The following is a 20,554-nucleotide window of genomic DNA, read 5'->3' as shown; positions in this document are numbered from 1 at the left end:
ACTCTGGGAGGGTGCGAGTGCGAGGGAGAGAGGGGAGAGGGGGGGGGGGCAGCCCCCCACCGTCAGAGCAGCAGCTTGTCGGTGCGACCCGTCACAAGGCGGACTGAGCCGGGCCGAGGAGACGATCCCAAGCGAGCAAGCGAACCGAACCGGGCAGTCGCGGGGCCCGCTGCCGCCGCTGATGATGATGATGATGATGATGATGATGATGATGATGATGATGCTCCTCCGCGGAGCTGCGGGGGACGCCGGCACGGTGAGACTTTCAGCTTTTGCCACATTCTGCATGGCTCGTCCTTGCTTCGTGGGAAAAGACTCATTTTACATCGATATGGACTCGAAATAATTCAATCAAATGTTTCTACTAACCTACAAAAATCTTCCCCAAAATGCCGATAATCAATCAAAGATGGCTTCGCCACTGAAAAACTAGATCAATGGCTAAAAACAATAAAATGCACAATGGGGGAAAATATTGCGAAAAGAGTACATTAAAAAAAAATCCATAAAGATGCCGAGACGCAAGGCTGTTCTGTAGTTGTAATATCACCAATCACCACTAGATGGCAGACACGTCTCCGACTGCAACTTGAGGAGGCTTAATGATTTTTTCTTTCTTTCCGGATTTGGAATGATATGCAGGACAAACGATAGCGCCTCAACAATATTCACATTTGAGCGACTTGAAAAAACAAACTAACAAACACAGAAAATAAGTTCTCGCACTTGATGTTGTTCAGCAATTTTGTGCCGCTGTTCCCGAAAGCTCATTTTTCTGCATGAGAACAAAAACTTCCCAAATTGTTTGCTGTTGTTGACACATTGAAAAATGTCTGATGAAAAATGAACTCGATTAAGCGTATGCACGTATTTTCATGTCCATATTTCAATTGACATTTTGGTCAGGCATCCGGCCCGGAAGCCCGATATGTCACGACCCCCCCCCCCCCGAGTGGCGTCTCGGTTGCCCATCTGTGTGAGTCGTGCAGCCCTTTTTTTTTTTCAGCAAGTTGAATGCGAGCGCTTTGCGGGCGCCAGCGTCCGCCTTTTGTCCGTTTGAAGTTGACTCACGGTCGCATCTGCGCTTGAGCTCTTTCATTCATTTGCAAGTTTTCTTCTTTTGTTTTGTTTCCGGGCTCAAGCATGCAAAACCCCGGCAGAGAGAAGCAAAAACGCACTTTGAACTTTGACCCAAGATGCAGACGGACTGTCCATAAAGTCGGACTACCTGCTTAAAAAAAAAAGACAAATAAAATGACATGATTTGATTCCATTGGAATGTTGCTGAACAACATTTTCAAGATGATTTCAACTTTGCAACATTGAGATGGAATTCTTGTCAACATCATTTCGTTGTGTCAAATGTTGAAAATGATCAACGTTGCAGTCGAATGCCGTTGTTTTCGTCCGAAGACGTTCGTACGTGTTTCTTGGCCCACCTGCTGGACAGGTGTGGAATAGCAAAGCGCTCACGTGCTGGCGTGTCGACGTTGCCGGGCTTTCCTCGACATGAGCAAACGGAGCAAGCATCGGTGAGTTGAAAAAAAAAACACGTTGACCGATCACAATGGGCCAGTTTGCATTTGTGGCATGCAGACGGATGAGCGGGACTTGATTGGATGTTCGGCAAATCTTTGACCTACAAAAGAAAAGGAGGCAAAAAACAAACAAACGTGAAGTGTGATTTGGATGGAAAACAAGAACACAAGTTGATTTTTTTATGTATTTGATCTGAAAGTCAATTGAGTTGAGTTGGAACCTTTTTTCCAAATGACATCAACAAGTTGACGTACGATTTTGTGACGTCTCGTTGCCGGACGTTCGTGTGGGCCGACATCAAGTCGCAATTGCATTTTCATCACAAACATCTTTTGATTGTGGACGCTTGGTTTAGCGGAGAAGCTCTCTGTAATCTGCATGGGGGGGGGGGACGGGGGGACGGGGGGGCTAATGTCTCGTGCTGACGGTGGCTTTGCTTGATGTAAATGTCATTTTGCACTTCCTAATTCTTCTCTTCTTCCCCAAATATCGACAAGCATCTTCTCAAAAAAGCCGATGACGGTCCAAAAAACTCGGGCCGACTTGCGCTGAATGCGCTCCAGCCTCGCAGAGTCCTTCAGTTGCAGACACAACAAAAGTCACGCAGGCCGCAACACGCGCCGCCGCTTGTGGTTTGCTTTTGTGCCGCCAGAAAAGCCGGCAAAACGCAAGTCGTGAGCGCGTCCCGTCCGTGCGCGCAACGGAAGCGCGGATGGCGAGGCGGGCGCATCGGGCCGCCGTTGGCATTAGTGGCAGCAAGACGAGGGCAAGTTATTGAGGGACGGGGGGCTCCCATCAGGACCCCCGTCGTGGCGGTTAGGAGGAGCTTCTGCTCTTGATGGGGACGAACACAAAATGGGATGAAGCCGTTTGTTGTTGCTTCGGATTTGGCGTAGCTGGGGTCCAATTTGCTGCGGACCCTCAACAAATGTTTGTCTGTTGACGCTTGACTGCCGGCGGCGGCGAGGCTGAAACCACATGAAAGGCCGTGACAAACCCGTGTAGCGTGTGCGTACATGACGACGTGAGCGCAAGATGGAGGCACCAGTTCAGACCGGGACCCAGATAAGACCGGGACCAAGATAAGAGCGCGCCGGCCGTCGTGTGAAAGGAGGAAAGACGATGTTTGGGTTCGGCGCCACTTGGAAATGTCTAGCAAAGATAAAAAAAGAAAAAAAAAAAAAGTCCAGACGAGATGTGGGCCACAACAGCGACGCCGCGTGAGTTGCTGACGTGTCACCATTTGTCATTTGTGCAGGGGTGCGAGTGCAGCAGGAAGTGGCCGTGTCATTGCGACGGGGTCAAAGGTCAGAAGGTGAGTGCCAGGCGACAAAATTACTTTGGGTTTTTTTTCATGCATTTTTAATTTGGATATTTTCTTCAAATGGAAAAAAAAACTTTCGTTTAAAAAAAAAAGGGCCAAAAAAAGTGTTGGAACAAGTTTGAGGCGGCGGCCATCTTGCCCATGCAACACGCATGACCACACGTGTGAAGGTTGCATGTTTTTTTAGCAAAATAGTTCCGTTGCACATCAAACATGGAGAAAGTCACACACTGAATACGTGTGTTTTTTTTATGTGAACTTTTTTTCCCTTGAGAGTCAGAATGAAACGTTGCGTGTTGCACGCGTGTCGTCGCTAAAAGCCACCGCAAATCTTCAATGTCACGTATTTTCAAATGTTTGGTCGGCATTCTCCGAGTGCGTCAGTAAACGCAGACACTCTCGGCCATCAACGGGAACGCACAATTGAGGGGTGCCAGGGTGGGCGTGTGCAAGAATTGGGACGCGGCCGATTACATGGCAACAGTAACCGGAAACGCCAGAAGTTGGCGCGTGACTTACGCTAGGCCAGAGGCGGGCATCGAGGGCCAGAGTCCTGCAGCTTTTGCACGTTGCCCTCCTCCGACACAGCTGATAAATGATCAGCTCATCAGCATAAGCCTGATAAGCATCCCGTTGATTGGAATCAGCTGGTGTTGGAAGTGAGAAACCTGCAAAACCTGCAGGACTGCGGCCCCCCAGGACCCAGATTGCCCACCTGGGCCAGTCGTCAGTCCGGCGCATCGACCCAATCGGACGGGAAGCCAAGTGGCTCTGTAGCGACCCACTGCCGACTCTCTACTGCTCCCCAGTGGTGGCCTGCTGTCACCGCAAAGGTTTACACACACGTCACCTGAATTTCGATTCAACCCGTGAAAAAAAAAGCTTTATATACACGACGTGAATTTGGATTATTCAATTCCACAGATGATGGATAAAAAAAAAGTGTGATTTCATGCACGTGTTCCATTTGTGTTCCTTTTCTTGAGCATCCGTGTGCCAAAAAAGAGAGTTGATTTCTATCGGCCTTCATCACGCAAGAGTCTCAAAGGGCGTCACGTGGCCTCAGTTGACAAATATCAACGACATCCCATAATCGAACCACAAGAGGGCAAGGAAAAACAAAAACAAAAACCCATCAGGCGAAAAATGAGAAACCTTGAGAAGGGACCGCAAATGTGGTCCTCGTGTGCAGAATTTTCGTCGTTGCTTTTCATGACTTCAAATTCGATGCACTCAAAGAGACGTTTGCAACTCAACAACGAGCGCGAGCGACGCGCGAGCGACGCGCGAGCGACGCGCGAGCGACGTCACGTGGCCTGACGATGCTTCATCGTGCTCAGGGGGAGGCCGGTTACCAGGGATACGACGGCCTTCCTGGACTCATGGGTTACCCCGGCAACGAGGGCAGCCAAGGACTCAACGGACTTGAGGTCAGGGTGTGCGTGTGCGTGTGTCAGGTCCAATATTATCATCAGAATCACAATCATAAGCACAAAAATGAAAAGAGTAATGACGGGTGTCGTTGTCACGGCGCTCGCAGGGTCAGCAGGGCTTCGTGGGACCGGCGGGGTTCAAAGGCTCTCGGGTAGGAAGATCGCCATGATGAGGGTGATGACGATGAGATGAGGATGATGAGGATGATGATGATGAGGATGAGGATGAGGATGATGATAAGGATGAGGATGATGATGAGGATGATGATGATGATGAGGATGAGGATGAGGATGAGGATGATGATGATGATGATGATGATGACTATGATGAGGATGAGGATGATGATGATGAGGATGAGGATGAGGATGATGAGGATGATGAGGATGGTGAGGATGATGAGGATGGTGAGGATGATGATGATGATGATGAGGATGAAGATGATGATGATGATGAGGATGAGGATGATGAGGATGGTGAGGATGATGAGGATGATGAGGATGATGATGATGAGGATGATGAGGATGAGGATGATGATGATGAGGATGAGGATGAGGATGAGGATGAGGATGAGGATGATGATGAGGATGAGGATGATGAGGATGGTGAGGATGATGAGGATGGTGAGGATGGTGAGGATGATGAGGATGGTGAGGATGATAATGATGATGAGGATGATGATGATGAGGATGAGGATGATGATGATGATGATGAGGATGATGATGATGATGATGAGGATGATGAGGATGGTGAGGATGATGATGATGAGGATGAGGATGAGGATGATGAGGATGATGATGATGATGATGAGGATGATGAGGATGATGATGATGATGATGATGATGATGATGACGATGACGATGACGATAACGATGACGCTAACGATAACGATAACGATGTGCGTTCAGGGTGTTCCGGGCCCTTCAGGTTTTCCGGGCCCTCCCGGCCTTCCGGTGAGTCGAGCGCCTGACGGACTTTTCCAACGTGACGAGACCAAATGCGACATTTTGTTTGTTTTTTGTACTCTTTGTCATTTTTCAGGGACTTCCGGGCGGCGAAGGCTCGGCAGGCCAAGCGGGACTCCCAGGATGCAATGGAAGCAAGGTAGCTGCGTCGGTGACCCGTCGCAGCTTCTTTTCGGAGTCAATGAATTGTTGCACCTCGAGGCAAAACGAAACCTTTCCATTTATGCTTATTCTACTTTCCAATTTGGCATCTTGGTCAAATTCTCCCGTAAAAATTGCCATGAACGTTTCCCCCAAAATGTTGCTAGCCAACTTGTGATGTCATCACTTTTCCTTCCAGGGTGCAGACGGCTTCCCCGGCTTTCCCGGGATGCCAGGATCGGTCGGCCTACGCGTGAGTTTGTACACCCGAAGGCCACTGACGCTAACGTGGCTAATAATCCCAGCTAACGGCAGCCTTATGTTTTCAGGGTGACCCGGGGCCGCGGGGAGAAAAGGTTTGAGGCTCCGCTCGGACCCGAGACTTTCTGACCGTTCTACGTTCCCATGTGAATTTGTTTGCTTTCTTCCAGGGAGACTCGCCCCTCTTTTCAGAGTCTGCCGATACCAAAGGCGCACAAGGAGCACGAGGACCAGATGGAGACAAGGTGATGCGGAAAATACATTTTCTCTTTCCAGCTTAAGACAAATTCATGAGGTGAAAATATTTTGTTCATAAGTAAAGCAACACACGGATGGATACAAGTTTACAACCTTATAATAATTGATGTCTTTGTTCAATATTTATTTGTGACATTGTAATTACGTGACAACAATGATATCATCAATGTTGCCCAAGTAGTGTTTTTTTACTTGACTTCGTCCACTTGATCAAAATCCCGCCAGAGGGATTCTCTCAGTCCTGACTCCAGAACGACCACCGAGGAATTTTCAGGGAAGGAAGAAAATAGTCCACGATATAGAATTGCGTCTCTTGCGCTGCGGATTAACGAGCGATGAATAATTCTGAACGTCGTTTCTTCATCTTTGCCGACTGCCCGCTCGCTATCCGCTGGTGTCCCGTGCGAGGCCATTTACAAGATGTTGGAAGTACGACTCGGCCGCGTTTTTGCTTTGACCTGCAAGTCCAAACTCGAGGTCCGAGCGCTGTGTGCGCCTCAAGTCCCGTCACGCACAGCAGCAGTTTGGCAGGGAGGAATAATTAGAATTCATCCATTTCATATTGGGCTTTGCAAACGTATACAACAAAAACATCCAAAAGTGAAAAATTAAACAATATACTGAAAGGTGGTTGAAGGTGAGCGTCAAACTAAAGAAAAGTAAAGACAATCATGGGAACCTCGACAGGCGCGCGGGCGAGCAAATCGAATCTGCGTGGCTACATTGGGATGCTTAAAGCAAATGGACGGTATAACAATAGTCATAGGCATATATGCTTGATCCTCTGCCAAGAATGACTCGCATTAGTGCGGCTTACTTGCGGAAGAATGAGGAGTGGCCGTGTAAATGCGTTTGTCTGACATTGACTGCCCCCTGGTGGCCAGAAGGAGCAGCACGATGTCCATTCAGTTGAAGCAAAACAATGACAAAGATGCTTGAATTCTGCTGACTGACCCGTTTGTGGCGCAGGGCTTGAGAGGAGATCCGGGTCCTGCGGGCTTCCCGGGACCTTCAGGACCTGCTGGACTTCCTGTACGCTTGCAGTCCTTCTTAGTTTTCTCTGTAGCAGCGCTAGCGTCCGATCAGGTGACAGCTAATGTTTTGTTGTCGTTCATGGGCAGGGACGTCCCGGGTTCCCGGGGTCGCCGGGAGAGAAGGTCAGCCGGATCTGAATTATATGCCAGCGCTAGCCGGCCGCTACGCTAGTCACAAGCTTGAATGTGTGTGCGTGTGTCTGCGTGTGTTGTGAGTCAGGGTCAAGAAGGTCCCAGTCCAGTCAGTCCAGGTCCACAAGGCCTGAAGGTGGGTGGGTCCGGAAGGTCCAGCGCACACACGGCTTTCGGACGTTTGTCCAGATTTTCATGACGGTTCTGCTTGAAGGGAGATCGCGGACCGGTCGGGATCCCGGGACAGAAAGGAATCAAATTGTATGCCGAGGGGCCCAAAGAACTCAAGGTCCGTCCTCGTCCTTGCATTCGTTCATCCCTTTATCCTGTCATGTGTCTTCATCCATTCCAGAATCCTTGCATCCGTTAATGTGTCTGTTCTTCCATTCATGCGTCCATCCATTCACTCATTCATGGGTCCACTGATGATCCCGCTGGGATGGTTTCAGGGTGAGCCGGGTGAGGTTGGAGATAAAGGTTGCGCTGGACGTCCTGTAAGTTTTTCCAGCATTCTGCAGTTCTTGCTCTCGTCTCTTGTTTTGTGAGCGACGTGAGGTTTTGGCTCGTCAGGGTCTGGCGGGAAGATCGGGGATAAAAGGCGAGGCGGGCCAGCGAGGGGAGCCGGGATCACCGGTAAGGCAACCTCCGCCGCTCCGGGCGTGACCGATGTCCACGCCACGCGTTAGCGCCGCGGAGGAGCGTAACGTCTCGCGGGTCATTTTCAGGGAAAAGCAGGAAAGGACGGCTTCCCCGGAGAACTGGGCCAACCGGTGAGGGCGGCAACGCAAGCTGCCGTTTGCCGGATAACAAGATGACGCATTTGCTTGCATCCGCAGGGAGAACCGGGGCCTCGTGGCTTTGTGGGCCCCCCGGGCATCGATGCAGTGCAGGTAAGTACAAAATACTTGTTTATTTATTGATCTATTTATTGATTGCTCAGCAAAAACATTTGAGTTTTTTAAAGAAAGTTTTTTTCCAACATTTTATGAACAAATTGTTTTTGCTCTTTTTTTCAAGACAAAAGTGTCACTTTTCAACAGCAAAAGTTTGCCAATAAAAAGACAATTTGATTACTTATGACTACTATTATTTTTCTGCAAAAGCAGCGAAGCCCCGCATATTTGCAGTTCACCAGTCGTGGGTCCAACAGTTGGGGGCTTTTAGGGGTGGGAACCGAACCCCCGTTATTTGTGGAAAGCTGTGCTTGATTCACAGTATTTTAGTTTTTGTCCAAACCTCCCCTTTTGAAAGGTGCCTTCATGTACTCTAGTACTCGAGGATTTGCAGTCAGACCCTCGCACCAATAGAAGAATTTTCGGAATAAAAAAATGACAATTATTATTTCATAAATAATCATTTTTGGGTTATTTTTAAAGCGATGTCACTAAAAACAAAAAGTTGCCAACAACATGTGTTTTGTTTTGTGTTGAGGGTGAGAAAGGCGACTTTGGTCCTCCTGGTTTTCCGGGCGAGGTGAGGCTTCCTGGACCCACCTGAGGAAGGGTTTCTGTTTCTGTGTATTGGGGGGGGGGGCGTGGTCTGGCTAAAAGGGGCGTGGCTTCATGTGTTTAGAAACCTTTTCTTCACCAGATATTCTGGAAGTATGCATTCGTGAAAGGCCAGAACGCGCCTCCCGGGCCCCCTGGATCTCCAGGAGCCCCTGGAGAGCCGGGTACCGTCAAGCTTCTGTCTGAAGAATCTTGAACTTGCCCAGGTAGCGTCACGTGTCTAATCTTCTTCGGTGACTCTTTCAGGACTTGTGGGTTTTCCCGGACTGAAGGGCGAGCGAGGTATCCTGCAGCGACCAATCAGAAGACACTTCATTAGCGATAGTTCTCAGGATAATTGACCCTAGGCACCTATCTGCTCTTTAGGGGAGGGTCCGACTGGTCAGCCGGGCCCTCGGGGGCCACCAGGCTTTGCAGGACCTAAAGGAGAGCAAGGGGAAACTGGGCCCGTCGTCATTGGGCCTCCAGGACCAACAGGGCTTCCCGGAGGCCCTGGACCTGAAGGAGAACCAGGAAATCCAGGAATACCAGGTGGTGTTTGTGTTTGATATACTTGGCTTGCTCGTACCCCAACCGACACAGTTTTGAGCCGTCTCTTAGTTTATTCTTTTTTTTTTTTGCTTGGTCTTGTGAGACAAAATTGGATATACAAGCAAGCCTCAGATACACCTGCTGCTGGAGTGAAGCCAAAAGGAAAGTAGCAACTAAGGTAGCCTACTGTAATGCCCTTGCATGTGGGCAAGGAGAGCCGGGACAAGCAGTCAAGCACAAATACAAAATGCAAAGTTGCTCAATCGCAATATTTCAACAGTTGGTCTGACTTGGCTGCTAACTAACTTGCGTGGAAATAAGATACTAATGTGCTGACTTGCATGTCAGACTTCCTGCAAGGCGCTGTCGGAATCCCAGGCGCCAAAGGTCGCAAAGGCCCGATCGGACCTCCTGGGACCGCAGGGCGGGAAGGCCTGGAAGGTGAGAGCACGTGACATCAAAAGAGCGAGCACAACATGAGGTGGCTATCGTTTGTTTGTCAGGTGAGAAAGGGGCACTGTGCTCGGTCTGCCCTGCTGCCGTGGGATCCCCCGGACCACCAGGCCAGTCGGGAGAACCGGGCGCAGATGGGCTCAAAGGTAAAAATCAAATTAAAATCATCATCATCACAAGATGGAGTGATACCTTGACTTATGAGTTGAACTGCTTGTGTGACAAAGCTCGCAACTGCATTCATACGTCCTTCGTTTAACCTTTTTGCGGGTTTAGTACATGACTGATATTTGATTATTTATATTGTGCATTATTTGTCATATGAAGAGATTTTGCCATGATTATGGTTCCGCCTGGACTCACGTAGCAATGAGCACGAGCCAGGAGGAAAGATAGAAGACAGAATGTCGGGATCGTTTCTCACTTCATAAAAAGCACAAGTGCTTAAATCACACAATTACACGTCTACGGTAAACAGAATTAGCTAATTCAATGGAATTATTTCACGTCACAGACACAACAGTTTAGAATGTGACGATAGCGACCCTGAGTGGACAAAAATAATACCTGCATCCAAACACTGATGGTTGACAATTCTGTCCATGAAGTCAACGAGGAGACGTGACAGTCCTCGCTTGGTGTAGTGCACCTGTCACCCAAAGTCAGCTCAGGTGTGTAGAAAATGGATGGATGTGTCATTGACGGTGTATATCGTTAGATGTAATCATCAAATCCAGCCATGGATTTTCTATGCCGCTTGTCCTCACCCGTGTCGTGAGGGTGCCGTTGGGCAAAGGACAGAGTAGACCCTGAAATGGTCGTCAGCCAATCGCAAGGCCCTGGTAAGTCAAGGTACCACTCGAAAGACTAATGAGCACATTGAAGACATTAGCTTGTGGTCTTTGGTGCCCCAGGTGCACTTGGCGCTGCAGGGCCCAAAGGCGAAAGAGGTCCCAAAGGTATGGCTGGAGCACCTGGCCCACAGGTGAGTTCAGTTCAGCCTCATCCTGAATTTGAGCTAAATCTTCTTGAATTTGTTGGATGCTTAGAAAGCCAGAATCACACACCCCAGACTTGAGTACAGCTAGCAAAAGATTTGTGTATCCGTCTGGCCCTGCAGGGCCTCTTTGGTATGCCAGGACTGCCGGGACGTGATGGTCTCATGGGAGAGCCTGGCATTATGAGGAGATTTGGGCAAAAGGGGGAAGTTGGGGAGCCAGGAAACTTGGGAGCACCAGGCCTTGAGGGTAGAGATGGACTTCCTGGAGCCCCAGGACCCAAAGGCAGTCTGGGACCTAAGGGAAACCCGGTGAGTATCCAACTGGAAGAAAGCCAGCTGTGTTAGTAAAACCACTTTTCCATGACAGCTATCAGAAGGGCCTACACTTAAGTTGTGGGAGGCGTCAGCTGACTGTTTGCGCTCCCTACTGTCATTTTGATTGGATTGGATTGATGAAGGTGTGAGGCAGCGATCCCTGCCGTGAATCTTGATAATCCATGAGTAATTGACACTTTCAATTTCCTATAAATGCCACAAGGTGGTGACAAAGCACTACATTTGTCTATGTGAAGCTCCTGAATTGACTTCAACATAGTACCTAGGCACCGAAAAGGTGCCTGAGCGCCTCATCAGTGAACAACAGATGAATGGTAAATTTAAGGAAAAAAAGCAAACCGGTGAATCGATAAGTCGTGAATCGTGAATGTGCGCGAGAACACTTAATGTGCTCAAAGGACAGATTCAAATGGAGCCTGTTCAGGGTCATATAGCCGGGAGATCTACAGTAGGTCATCGGGTGATGACGTGGAGCACACAATATCATCATTTGTCTTCAGGGACAAGGACCCAAAGGATTCAGAGGTCCTGATGGTGTGACCGGTTTCAGAGGGCCACCAGGACAAATGGGACCGCCGGGGCCTCCAGGCATCGGTGCTCCTGGACCTCCAGGACCACCAGGCAATGTGGGAGTTTTGGGCCCGCCGGGAGATCCTGGTAAACCAGGTATGAATGGCTAGGTGCTATTGGAGGACCAAAGGCTGAATCTAAAAGTCCAAACGGTGTGTTTCAGGGGAAAAAGGTTCTCCTGGCAACATCTTAAGCAGCCCGGGAGAACCCGGCCAAAAAGGAGTGAAGGGTTCGCCTGGCAATTCTGGATCAGAAGGTGAGGCTGAGTTCTGATTTGGTAACTTCAAAATGGACCCAGACTACTTCGACATGAGTGTCAAAGAGCATCAAAGATTCCAATCAAGTCTTTTTATTCTTCTTGTGCTGACGATCACAGGCCCGATGGGACCTCCTGGAACTCTGGGATGGCTCGGTGCCAAGGGCGAAAAAGGAGAAAAAGGATTTACTGTCCAAGGTCCTCTAGGATTTCCAGGAGTCAAAGGTAAGCTTTTAGACCACGTTGATTTCCGTCCGATTGGATTCAAGTGCAACCTCTTGGATTCTTGTCTCAGGATCCAAGGGTGTGGCAGGAGCTCCAGGCGTTCCAAGTTACGGAAGTAAGGGGCGCTCAGGACCATCAGGACCACCGGGAAGAACCGGCTCTAAGGTGAGGTAAAAGTCACTCGTTGTAAGAACTCCCAGCCCTGATCACTCAACTCGTCATATGTGGATCTTGTCGTGACAGGGCAATGCTGGCTTCGGTTTTCCGGGCCGGCAGGGCCAATTGGGTCCCCAAGGAGAGGAAGGCTCTGTGGGAGCACCGGGGTCTCAAGGGCTCCAAGGATCTGTTGGACTTCCAGGGTCCACAGGGCAAGATGGAGCACCGGGTCTCAAAGGTAGATTGAAGCTGTGATGCGCTGCTTCCTTTTCGCAAATGTTTCCAGTCTTCAACTTTCTCCCTCGTAACTCTTTGCTTGCTCTTCATGAGCAGAGCCTCCATTACCGCCCGTCGCCCAAACTGTTTACAATTTTTCTTTGTTGTCTTTTGTTGGTGCCCTGGTTGTATTGAGGATTTTCACTCATTGTGGTAGGTCTGGAACGTATCCCAGTGACAAACCAACTAACTAGCTAACTAGTTACTATCCCATCCGTCTATTTAATGCTGAATGTGTCACTTCCAGCTGTGTGATGTGTTTCAGGTTCCCAGGGTCTGGATGGGCTCCCCGGACCACCTGGCCCCATTGGACCTTGTTTTGTAGGAGCACCTGGACTTGTGGGAGAGCAGGGGCTGATGGGAGTCGTCGGCTTTCCGGGTATAAAATCCATCAGGATTCATTTTGAGTAGTCTTGAGTGCGAGACGTGTCCTGTTCTGCAGGAGGCCGTGGCCTAAAGGGTGAGAAAGGTGATCCTGGGGTGCCAGGCATGGGAGCTATTGGGCCACCAGGACCATTTGGTGTCCCGGGGTTCGATGGAACTCCAGGTTTACAGGGAAGCGTCGGTCTGAATGGGCAGACTGGGACCACTGGTCAGCCAGGAAGTCCAGGTATGGAGGAGGGTCTTAGTCTTGCTCACTTGGTCTGTCTGTCACCCATCAGGGAATGACATTGCTCCGGAAAAAAAAAAATGCTGAAATAAGTCTGAAAAAGGCAAAGTAAGTGTGTCTGCAAAGGTTTTGAGTTAGGATGCCATGTGAACATTCCCTATTGAAGGCACAGGAACACACTGAAATAAGACAACAATTTTGCATTCCAACATAGAGCAATGCTTATTTTTGTGTGCCAGGTATAAGGGGAGACTCAGGTCCCCCAGGACCCCGTGGGAGTCCAGGGGCCCTCGGGAAACCAGGAGAGCCTGGGATTCCAGGTCCAAAAGGTGACATAAAGCCCTTACAAACAAGTTTTGTCCATCTGTCTTCAAATAATTACCAACCTGTGGCTCTTGGTTCAGGTGAGGAGGGTGTCAGTGCTGTCAGAGGCTCCCAGGGGCCACCCGGGCCTCAGGGGGATCGAGGGGAGACGGGGCCAAAAGGAACGCAGACCACTGTGCAGATGTATGGAGACCCTGGAGATCCAGTACAGCCCGGTATTCTATTCCATTCTATGCAAGAATTCTCCATGGCTCTTGCGGTGGCAAAAGCCAAAGTCCCTCTTTCTCAGGTGGCACCACCTGTAAACAAACCCTTCTCCGTCTATGACAGTTGACCAAGGCAGAGCCACTGGCAATAAACAAAAAGCTTTAAGGCACGCGTGCTAGCGTGATTTTTTTTAAAAATGAGGCTGGCCTGGCATTGATTGACGCAATCTGTTCGATGCTCTACTTGGCTGTCATCTCAGCAACAAGCTCAACTTTTCTGTTGTTACTGGCACAGACGTGGCGGCCGCGGCTCACGGTGTAGAGACGGCCGTTCAGTAACCAGAAGGTCGGCTGTCCGATCCCTGCTCTCCTCAAGTCATGTGGGTTGTTGTGTCCTTGAGCAAGACACTTGACACACATTGCCTCCAGTGCCACTCACACTGGTGTATGTAAGGTGCAAATGTTTGGTGGTGGTCGGAGGGGCCGGAGGCGCACACAGGCAGCCTCGCTTCAGTCAGCCTGCCCCAGGCAGCTGTGGCTACTTAAGTAGCTCACCGCCACCACAGTGTGAATGTGTGAGTGCATGAATAATGTATCCATTCCATTGTAAAGCGTCTTTGAGTGTCTAGAAAAGCACTATATCAGTCGGATGCATTATTATCTTTTGGCATGGAAACGGTTCTCCCTCTGGAGTCTACTCAGGCAGACTGAAATTGAAACTAAACTCATCGTGATGAAGACAACCAGAGGCATACAGCAGACACACTTGAGTTGCGCCGCCTTCAGCCAACATTAACTCCGTTTGTCCTCCACACTCACAAGTTCAGCTGGATTCATTTGGATTTTTTGCAAGACAATTGAAAGAACACACCTAAAGGTCTTGGGGTCTGTGGCGGTACAGCCCGATACGTTTTTTTCAGGTCACCAACAGTAATTTTTCCTATCTGGACTGTAGTTGTGTGGATTTCTGGAGGTCGGCGAGAGTCACTGGCTTCCTGCTATCCAGAAGGATTCGCACACATTTGTTTTTTATTGCCTAGCCATGTTGTGATGAGCGTGATTCTTGTGAAGTCCTGTGAATGCTCAGTCCAACTGCTGCACCACTCGAAAGTTCTGCATATTCTCACAGGTCTCTTTGTCCTCAGGACCACCAGGTCTGACAGGTCCTCAAGGCATTCAAGGTACCCCGGGGCCTCCGGGTCTTGACGGCACCAACGGCACACCAGGAAGAGCTGGACCTCAAGGTGTTTTTGCTGGAATGTCAAGGCATACGTTGCTTCATGCTTGCTAGGGTGTGAAAACTTCAGGACGGCCAACAAACATTGAAACAACTATGAAATTAATCAATGAGCAATAATGACCACATTTGATCATTTGACTGGAGAAACACAGTACACGTGTTTGTTTCTCAGGACCTCCTGGAGAACCAGGTAGAGATGGAGAGACTGGTCTTCCTGGTTCTCGCGGTCTTCCTGGCAACACAGGGGACCTTGGAAGACCAGGTCAGTCATTTCACTTCATGACAAACATGATCGGCAATTGGCAATTTACAGGACTCTGGACGACTGCGTCTTGTGTACAGGTTGCAAAGGTGAAAAAGGTTCTGCGGGACCCTGTGGCGCACCCGGTTTTGATGGGATTGAAGGACCGGAAGGACTGAAAGGTGCAAAAGGGGAACCCAGTTCACCCGGACCTGGGCCCAAAGGATATCCTGGAGAAAAGGTTTAGCATTTCTAATATTACATTTTGCTAGCAGGAAATGATTTCCAAATCAATCAGTTGGAAAAGGAAACAAAAATGTAACTTATTTCATTGTCAGAAGTCAAATGTCCATTTGCCAGTCAAATACATCATCTTTTATCCTCAAAAATATGATCTTCTATCAGCAGACCCCTCATGAGCAGAAGACCATCATGATCTTGCCTCCAACATACAGTGTAAAGTTTTCAGTCCGTCTTTGAATTCTCTTTTTCCAGGGACAGTCAGCTTGTGCAGGTCCTACAGGTCCAAAGGGGGTGCCAGGAGACAGAGGAGCCTTTGGTCCTCCAGGAGATCATGGTCTTTGTGGCCCTAAAGGAAATGCTGGCCCAGCTGGTTGCAAAGGTCTCACTTTTGATTCAGTCACAATGTTCGGTTTCTTTGGGTTCTCCTTGAATAGTGTGGGTGAAAATATAGTCTCTGTTTTAGGTCCTCCAGGTTCTCCTGGTGATAAAGGTTGTGACGGACCTCCAGGAGTCAGCGGACCTCCAGGACCTAGTGGCCTGACAGGTGCTTCAGTTTTAGTGGGATGTTAGCTTCTCTGTAAAAGTTGAAACATTGACCTGGTGAAAACATTTCAGGTAACAAGGGGGCCCCTGGAAATCCGGGTCCATCTGGTCCCAGAGGAAACCAGGGACAAGATGGCATACCAGGGCCTTCTGGAGAGAAGGGAGCCATGGGAGGTGAAGGGACTCAGATCAACCCTTGTCTTAGAGCATAATTTGTCTCTGTCTCACCTGACCTGAAGTTTCTTAATCTCCCAGAACCTGGAATTGGTGCCAGGGGAGCAGAAGGGACAAAAGGTCCACCAGGTGAGTTTGGAATGTGTGTGCTTTTCATTTAGAACAAAAATAATTCAACATTTGTGCCCAGGCTGTGTTGGAGAAAAGGGACCTCCTGGTACTTGTGATCATCCAGGGCCTTCTGGTCCCGAAGGAAATCCAGGTTGCCCTGGTCCACCTGGGTCCCCTGGACCTTCTGGTCTTCGCGGCAGGCAGGGTCCCTGCACTGAAGGAGAGAAAGGAGGAAAAGGACTGGCAGGAGAACGGGGGCCGAGAGGTATTTCAATCGTAGAGTAGATTGATCATTTTCGTGTAATTGTGATTTTCCACTTTGTTCGTAGGTCCACCGGGGTGTCATGGGCCCCCCGGTCCCCCAGGTCCTGGTCTTAAAGGAGAGAAGGGATCTAAAGGGGCAACAGGTAATGCAGGAAGCCCTGGTTGCCATGGTGATCCTGGCCCGGCGGGCAGGCCGGTCAGTATGGGTTCAGCATCCTCATAGAAACTCGCATACAGACGCACTCGTGTTTGTGTTCAAAAGATCTGACTGGAATGTGTTCAGGGTCGAGATGGAGCGATGGGAGTGCCAGGACGCAAAGGCTTCATGGGGGATACTGGGGTTACCGGACCTGTCGGTAAGACGTGTTGTTATTCTTCTTTGCCGGCTCATTGCAAAACATCAAGTGAGAGTAGTCAGTCCCATTTGGGGATTTTTGTGATTTCTCAGGCATGAAGGGTGACGGCGGTCCAGCGGGAATCAAGGGTTCTCCTGGACCTGCGGGACCTACGGGGAGACGAGGTAGGACCACTTTTAGTGACATTCGTGTCAGCCCGTGTCATACATTTGGGGGGAAACATCACTTGATAGGTTGTGGAAAATATTGACTTTCCGGAAGAAACCTCGGTGCTGTCACCGTCCGCCGTTCTCAAAAACCCTTCCTCAAACAATCTCCCAAACGGATCCCCTTGAAAGTGGATATTATGAGAACATTTTCTGCTGCAGAATATGGACCATGCGGGACATATTCTGTGGGGTCCAATCTTAACACGCAGTTTAAATGACAGTTGTACTTTGATTTACGAGTTGAATTTGTTCTGTGACTCAGCTCGTAACTACATTTACTTTTCAATTTTACGCACTGAATAGAATTTAGTAAATGTCCACACCATTTTTTTGGTCCATGCGTTTTTTAAAACAGCAAAAATAACTGCCTTCATTCAAACTTTCATTGCTCCATTTTTGTTTCAATTCACTTGAGCGGAAGCATATCTGAAGCTCGCACATAATTCAGATTTTGGGTTGCAAAGAGAAAAATCGAAAGGTAATTCAAACAATTCATTTGTTGGGGCACTCGTTAGTCGAGGTATGTAGCACCTTGACAGAGCTGCGTTACAAGCTTGCTCACGTCACGGATCAAACCCTCAAGTCAAGGTGCCGCCGGAGTTGTGACCACGTTGCTGAAATATCGCCTCTACAGGGCAGAGAGGTAAGGACGCGTCCAGGGAGGTGATGGCCTCAGCAGGAGACCAAGGTTTGCCTGGGGATCAGGGCCAGCCAGGACAACCAGGGACCCCAGGAATGCGAGGGAGAACCGGCAGTCTAGGTGACTCCTTTCATCAGTTTGACGAATAACTACCTCAGGATTTCCGAAAAAAGCAACTTGTGATTCTTTGTGACGTTTGCAGGTCCAAAAGGTGGACGAGGGAGCGCTGGACGAACAGGGCGCCCCGGTTTTACAGGCCTGAAAGGGGACACCGGAGACAGAGGAGACCCCGGACTAACAGGTAAGAAAAACTAAATGGTCTTCCCGTGGTTCATCTGTTCCGACCAATGGGAAAATCATGACTGGACTACATCTACGATGGAACAACGCCAGCACCACATCATAATACCGGGACCAGACTAGCATGACACTAAAAAGACGCTGTCCGGAATCACTTTGGCACAAAATCAGTAGTGTTGTTCCGATACCGATACTGGTATCGGCAGAGGCCCCAATACTGCATTAAAACAGTAGTATCGGTATCGGTGAGTACTAACAAGTAACATGCCGACACCATTAATTCTGATGCTAATATAGGACTTTGGATGCAGCATCTTGTGTCTTGCTCATGCACGACATTGACTGATGAGTGACATGTACACTGCATGCCCAGCTAAGATATCCTATTGGCCCTTGAATGCTCTGAACCAATGGCAGGACAGCTTTTTCATGTTGAGTAAAAAAAACACGTAGGCATTGGTATGGTATCGGCATCGGCCGATACTGCAAAGCTGGATATCGAAATCGGTATCGGGGGCCAAAAAACGGTATCGGAACAATACTAAAAATCTGACTAATAGCAGAACCGCACCAGAATGACATCAGAAATAAATTGGAACTGCACCAGAACCATGTCAGAAGCACATCAGAGCCACACTTAAATGGCATTGGAATGCCATCAGAACCACTGTGGAACAACACCATACCCACATCAGCACCACACCAGAACTGTCAGAGTACTAATTAATGTCGTGTTGCAGGTGTGACAGGTCCACCGGGTCCCTCAGGTGCAAAAGGCATGCGGGGTCCCCCGGGTACGTGCGTGGACACCCCCGAGAAAGACGGCTTCCTGTTCAGCCGGCACAGTCAGACCGTTCTGGTACCGGAATGCCCGTCCGGATCGGTCAAGGTGTACAGCGGCTTCTCTCTGCTCTTCATCAACGGGAACAACCGAGCTCACGGGCAGGACTTGGGTACGTGCTGCCCCGCTCAATTCTGAGGCGGCCTCACGCTTACAATTTGGAACAAAATGAACATTTTGCCGTTAGGATATCGGGTCTGGAATGTACTTCCCGCTGTCAAAAACGGAACGTGATTTCAATGACGCAGTCATAGGTTGACATGTGGACTTTTTCTAACCAATTGGTGGTCTGCGTGCGTTCAGGAGCTCTGGGCAGCTGCCTTCCTCGTTTCAGCACCATGCCGTTCCTCTTCTGCAACACGGACAGCACCTGTCGCTACGCCGCACGCAACGACTACTCCTATTGGCTGTCCACTGACCAATCAGGAGTCAGCACCTTGCCCTTCATTTCGGGTCCACTCCTGAAGAATTACATTAGCCGGTAAGGAGCCATATAGTGCCAAGCGTGTGTGAGATGTCCGACGCATGTGTGTGTTTCAGGTGCACGGTGTGCGAGTCGCCGGCCAACGTGATGACGGTCCACAGTCAGACGCATTTGCTTCCCAACTGTCCTTCCGGGTGGGATTCTCTGTGGTCGGGCTTCTCCTTCGTCATGGTGAGTTCCAGACGGCGGTGCCTTTCCTTCGTGTCAGTAGGCGTCGCCCGTTGCCAGCTACTTTTGCTGTTCTTTGGCCCGCTACGCACCGGAGGATTTTTCAAAGCTTCACCGTCTTTGCCAAATCCTTCCTGCCGTCTGGGGAACCCAATTACTTTTCAGCAGAACAAAAGCACATCGGGTATGACAGGCCACTTGCTTGTTGACTTCAGTCAGGTCATTTCTTGATTGATTTAATTTTGTTCTCGTCACAGTCCAAAAACTGGTCGGCCTTTTCGCTCACAAATAGCCTATGGTTTGTTTCATATTTAAGGAATGTCACTGATTGGGACCCGATTATCGGAACAAATCCGCTCTTGGCATACCTCAGACCACAAGATCCTCTTATTGGACATTTTTGACGACCTACGTGGTTGGTCGGGAAGGGGTGAAATGGGGACGATGGTCTCGATGTGTGTGCCGGGCCAAAGCGACGATGACCCACAAAAATGCTGATCAGTCTGTTTTGGCTCGGCCTTCAGGAAACGGGAGTGGGGGCGGAAGGTTCGGGTCAGCCCCTGTCGTCGCCCGGATCGTGTCTGGAGAACTTCCGCAAGATTCCCTTCATCGAGTGTCACGGCAGAGGGACGTGCAACTTCTACACCGACTCGTACTCATACTGGCTGGCCGCGCTGGACCCGCGTCACATGTTCAGGTGCTCGTCGGCTCGCGCGGCAGCACGTGCCAAAACCCTGACCTGAAAGCCTGTCTACTTGTTTTGCAGCAAACCCAAACCTCGGACCGAAGCCGGGGACCTGCCGGAAAATTTGATCAGTCGTTGCAGAGTTTGCTCCAAGCGCCTGTGAACCCGCCGCGCCAACAACCGCGGCAACGCGGACGCCGTCGATATAAACGACGTCATCGGAACCGGCAACACCGTCATCGATATAAGCCACATCATCTAGACCGGCACGCCGCCATCCATGCCCACAACAACCTCATTTCACCAAAACTTCTCAAACTTCCCGACAACACGGCTGATTGGCAGCAAGATAAGAGTTGAATTCATTCAATCCACCACAATGGCGACATTTGCCCAAAATGGCGGCGTTTGCTTGGAAGGGCCACTTGAACCCGAACACGATGCAACAAAAATGCGGAAAATGGGATGCTGGCTTCCGGAGAAATAAAGAACGGAAACTATCTGCTTCTGGGGAAGGTT

At 49.6% G+C, this 20,554-nt stretch overlaps 2 protein-coding genes across 2 annotated transcripts in view; one reads left to right on the top strand and one right to left on the bottom strand.

The window, feature by feature from the left end:
- col4a4 (collagen, type IV, alpha 4) overlaps positions 1 to 20,554 on the bottom strand; it is a 65,711-nt gene that overhangs the window by 22,352 nt on the left and 22,805 nt on the right. The gene's annotated exons all lie outside the window — the stretch shown is intronic.
- On the top strand, positions 20 to 20,535 carry col4a3 (collagen, type IV, alpha 3). The gene is made up of 52 exons (XM_077565141.1): positions 20 to 256; positions 2,798 to 2,854; positions 4,204 to 4,293; positions 4,404 to 4,448; positions 5,203 to 5,247; positions 5,336 to 5,398; positions 5,600 to 5,653; positions 5,730 to 5,756; positions 5,832 to 5,906; positions 6,889 to 6,951; positions 7,041 to 7,076; positions 7,174 to 7,221; positions 7,300 to 7,374; positions 7,535 to 7,579; positions 7,656 to 7,718; positions 7,811 to 7,855; positions 7,922 to 7,975; positions 8,517 to 8,558; positions 8,676 to 8,757; positions 8,840 to 8,875; positions 8,960 to 9,124; positions 9,473 to 9,565; positions 9,628 to 9,723; positions 10,492 to 10,562; positions 10,698 to 10,886; positions 11,414 to 11,579; positions 11,647 to 11,739; positions 11,860 to 11,964; positions 12,035 to 12,129; positions 12,208 to 12,358; positions 12,662 to 12,775; positions 12,839 to 13,006; positions 13,246 to 13,335; positions 13,411 to 13,545; positions 14,682 to 14,780; positions 14,949 to 15,038; positions 15,119 to 15,258; positions 15,513 to 15,639; positions 15,724 to 15,804; positions 15,876 to 15,977; positions 16,059 to 16,106; positions 16,168 to 16,353; positions 16,418 to 16,548; positions 16,636 to 16,708; positions 16,801 to 16,872; positions 17,552 to 17,677; positions 17,760 to 17,858; positions 18,598 to 18,810; positions 19,002 to 19,179; positions 19,239 to 19,353; positions 19,875 to 20,047; positions 20,117 to 20,535. Exons 1-52 carry the CDS (start codon positions 182 to 184, stop codon positions 20,196 to 20,198), a joined length of 4,986 nt encoding a protein of 1,661 aa, XP_077421267.1. The 5' UTR covers positions 20 to 181; the 3' UTR covers positions 20,199 to 20,535.

This window comes from Vanacampus margaritifer, chromosome 5 (assembly GCF_051991255.1).
Source record: "Vanacampus margaritifer isolate UIUO_Vmar chromosome 5, RoL_Vmar_1.0, whole genome shotgun sequence".
Taxonomy (NCBI): Eukaryota; Metazoa; Chordata; class Actinopteri; order Syngnathiformes; family Syngnathidae; genus Vanacampus; species Vanacampus margaritifer.
Note: the sequence above shows the minus strand (reverse complement) of the source record. Positions and strands in the feature narration are given on the sequence as shown.

Coding starts and splice junctions, on each gene's coding strand:
- col4a3 (XM_077565141.1), top strand. CDS start 182: ATGATGATGATGATGATGATGATGATGATGATGATGATGATGCTCCTC. Junction 2,855..4,203: donor ACGGGGTCAAAGGTCAGAAG/GTGAGTGCCAGG, acceptor CATCGTGCTCAG/GGGGAGGCCGGTTACCAGGG. Junction 5,757..5,831: donor CGGGGCCGCGGGGAGAAAAG/GTTTGAGGCTCC, acceptor GCTTTCTTCCAG/GGAGACTCGCCCCTCTTTTC.